Here is a 3,174-nt window from a genome sequence, read left to right on the forward strand (position 1 = left end):
CTTGATAGAAATGTAGTGGAGTGAAAAGTACAATATTTGTCTTTCAAATGTAGTGAAGTTAAAGTCATAAGTTTCCAGAAAAAATAATACTCAAGTAAAGTACAGATACTCAAAAAGTGTACTTAAGTACAATACTCAAGTAAATGTACTTAGTTACTGTCCGCCTCTGATCGCTTGTGACATTTCTAGTAAGCAAAAGTCTCCTTCACAAAGGCACTTTGTGCATAAAATGCATACAGTATCATATGGTGCTGCTGGTCTGGCTGGTGGACCAACATAGCCATTCTGTATAATTACTGGGACTGGTTAGATCCTTTCAGATTTTGCATTGAGCTTTGGATGTAACACACTGCTGATTTGCTGGCAAGCACTGCACGTCCTGAGACACTCCATAATCCCATCATGCCCCTCTCTATCCCTCCGATGTCAAGAACTCGCCCTTAATTACATAATGCTCACACTCTATTTATCAGGCCAGTTTAAAGTTGTCCACTTGTGTTCTGGGGGAAAACAGTCTATTTATTCTTACTATTACTAATATGAATCCACTAAATTTAACAACAACAGTGGTGTCTGCTTTAATATTACTAACTTAAACAACTGTAAAGATAATAAGATACAGATTGTTTTTAACAGAAATATGTCAAGTGCTTAAATATTCATGTGTTACTAAACAGTTTTAGCACAGCTTTTCTATTTATATTTCCATATTCAAATACACCAGACAGTAATGCATGTCAACAGTACCACATGTTTTCGTGTGACCCATTTACAACTAGAATTTGCCTACAGGGGACACTGGATTCTCCTCTTCCCTGTTTTTGTTTATCTTTCAAAAATTAAAACATTGCTACAGTGGTTATAGTGATAAAGATGACATATATACAAGTAACATAACCCACACAGACCGGACCCGGTGACGATATGAGATTGGACCTGGCACAGCACGGGGCTCTCAGACAGATTATTACATAATGTCCTCCTGGCTGAACTATCGCTCAACCTTTCAACCAGACCATTATCACCACACAGAGCAAATGGAGGTCTTGCTGGGTGGAAATGTCCAAAAACTTCCTGACGTAAAAAGCTAATTAGCACAAGCCATTACAACTCATTACAAACGGCTCAAGTCAATCACTCGAATAGAGCTCAAGTGAATCAAATCACTAAAGTAAAATAAAATAAAATATTATGATTCGGGGACTTCTAAAATATTTCATAACCTTACAAACAATATACATTTTCCCATCACAGGCATTCATTGGCAGGTCTTCTCTTTGAGATAGTGTAAATATTTAGTCTTAAGCCATCTGTGGGAGTGAGAGCAGGTTGTTCTGCAGGTTGAGTCCCATTAAGAGCCTATTAAAAGCATTTTCAAGCTCTGATGAAGTGATGGAATGTGAAGCATGTCTCACTGATGCAGGCGTCACTGTGGATATCAGTACCAGCTCTGCACTCCTCGTTTTTTTCTATCTCCTTTTCCTCCCTCCACCCTCTGGCCCCTCTTTCTCCCCTTACACTCTACTTATCCTCCTTTTCAGACTCTTTCAAGGCTAACACACACAGGGCTCAAGTAACATTTGCAGTGTCTCTCCTCGTCCTCAATTTAAGTTGCCTCTGTGTCTCCTGTAATTTACATTAAACTCTTTATTACATTAAACAAGCAGGATAGATACTGTGGGGTCCAAGAAGTCTGATACCACTAGGGAAAATGTTTTGATTTAATGACAGCAGATCTAATGAGCATCTTGTGGTTCAATTAAGAAAAACATCTGATCATCTGCACAAAGTTCACATGATCATTATCACTTATCAAATTTACCTAATGAAACAGTGGAGAATGTTGAATTGTAATGTATACTACCATTCAAAAGTTTGGGGTGAATATGTTTATTTTTTAAATTAATATAGATGCCTTATATTATTCGAAGGTAACAGCAAACATATTTATAATGTCACAAAAGATTTCTGTTTCAAATAAATGCTGTTCTTTTGAACTTCTATTCATTAAAGACTACGAAAAAAGGTGAATTGCTGTTTCTACAAAAATTATTAAAAAACACAACTGTTTTCAACATTGATAATAAGAAAAATGTTTTTTGATCACCAAATCAGTATACTAGAATGATTTCAGCAGGTAACAATGAAGACTGGAGTAACAGCTGCTGAAAATTCAGCTTTACCATCACAGGAATAAATTACATTTGAAAAGATATTCAAATGAAATACAGTTGTTTTAATTTATAATCCTATTTCACAATATTACTGTATTTTTGATCGGATAAATGCAGCTAAACACAGACTTCTCTCAAAAACATAAAGAAAAATCTTACCAACCCAAATCTTAGCAAATCAGCTATTAATTCAGTTAAGAATTAGTGAATACTGTAAAAACACAAGGAGTTTTTTTTCTCTCACTTTGATCTGCATTTCCTCACATTTCAGCATTTCAGCACACCGCTATGGACGTTTTCACTGCATGCGTTCTGTTGGCTCATACACAACTCTGATAAACTGAAAGCAAACAGTCTATTTTTAACAAACATGACGCCACATTCTTGAGGTAACCAATAAATATCTATAGACATTGAGGCATGTCACACATGGCTGACAGAAATTAAGTTAGTCTTCTGACCACCATAGCAAAGCGGCTTCTCAATTTTGCTCCAATCTCTAATTTCATAGCAGACAGTGACAACAAAAAAAAAACGTCTTGCGCCAATCAGCACCTACATGTCAGAATGGTGGGCCTTTTCCTGGTCCGGATCTTCTTGAACTTCCCGCGGAAGTCGCCGCTCAGCATCAGGTCTTCAGGTAAGCTGGCCATGCTCTCCAATTCAATCCCATCATTCTCCTGATGCTGCTCCTTGCAGCCAATCTCGCCGTACGACATCTCCAGTTGGCGAGCCACCCGGGAGCTGTCAGGCTTTCCGCAGCGGTAACATTCAACTTGCAATTTTCAGTTTGTCTGCTCTTCTTCTGCTGCTCTTTCTCTCTCTTTTCCTTCTGACAGAAGACTGAGTCTGGATCCCGGGCTGTTTCTTATACCAGTGTGTGCATGGGTGTGTGTGTGTGTGTGGTGTGGAGAGATGCAGCCAGATAGGAGCCCTGCTCTGCGCTGCAAGTGCGTTTTAACCCCCTCGCACTTGTCAAAGCAGTTCAGCCAGTTACAGT

The 3,174-nt window shown here is 38.5% G+C and overlaps 1 protein-coding gene across 1 annotated transcript in view; it reads right to left on the bottom strand.

The window, feature by feature from the left end:
- LOC107746661 (protein furry homolog) overlaps positions 1-2,898 on the bottom strand; it is a gene marked incomplete at its 3' end in the record, with an annotated part of 40,679 nt that extends 37,781 nt beyond the window's left edge. The window contains exon 1 of the mRNA XM_016560966.1: positions 2,734-2,898. Coding sequence (XP_016416452.1) covers positions 2,734-2,893 — 160 coding nt within the window. The remainder of the gene's footprint in view (positions 1-2,733) is intronic.
- Between the last annotated feature and the right edge of the window lie 276 nt (positions 2,899-3,174).

The sequence above is a fragment of the Sinocyclocheilus rhinocerous genome, unplaced genomic scaffold (assembly GCF_001515625.1).
Source record: "Sinocyclocheilus rhinocerous isolate Xijiao unplaced genomic scaffold, SAMN03320098_v1.1 scaffold259, whole genome shotgun sequence".
Taxonomy (NCBI): domain Eukaryota; kingdom Metazoa; phylum Chordata; class Actinopteri; order Cypriniformes; family Cyprinidae; genus Sinocyclocheilus; species Sinocyclocheilus rhinocerous.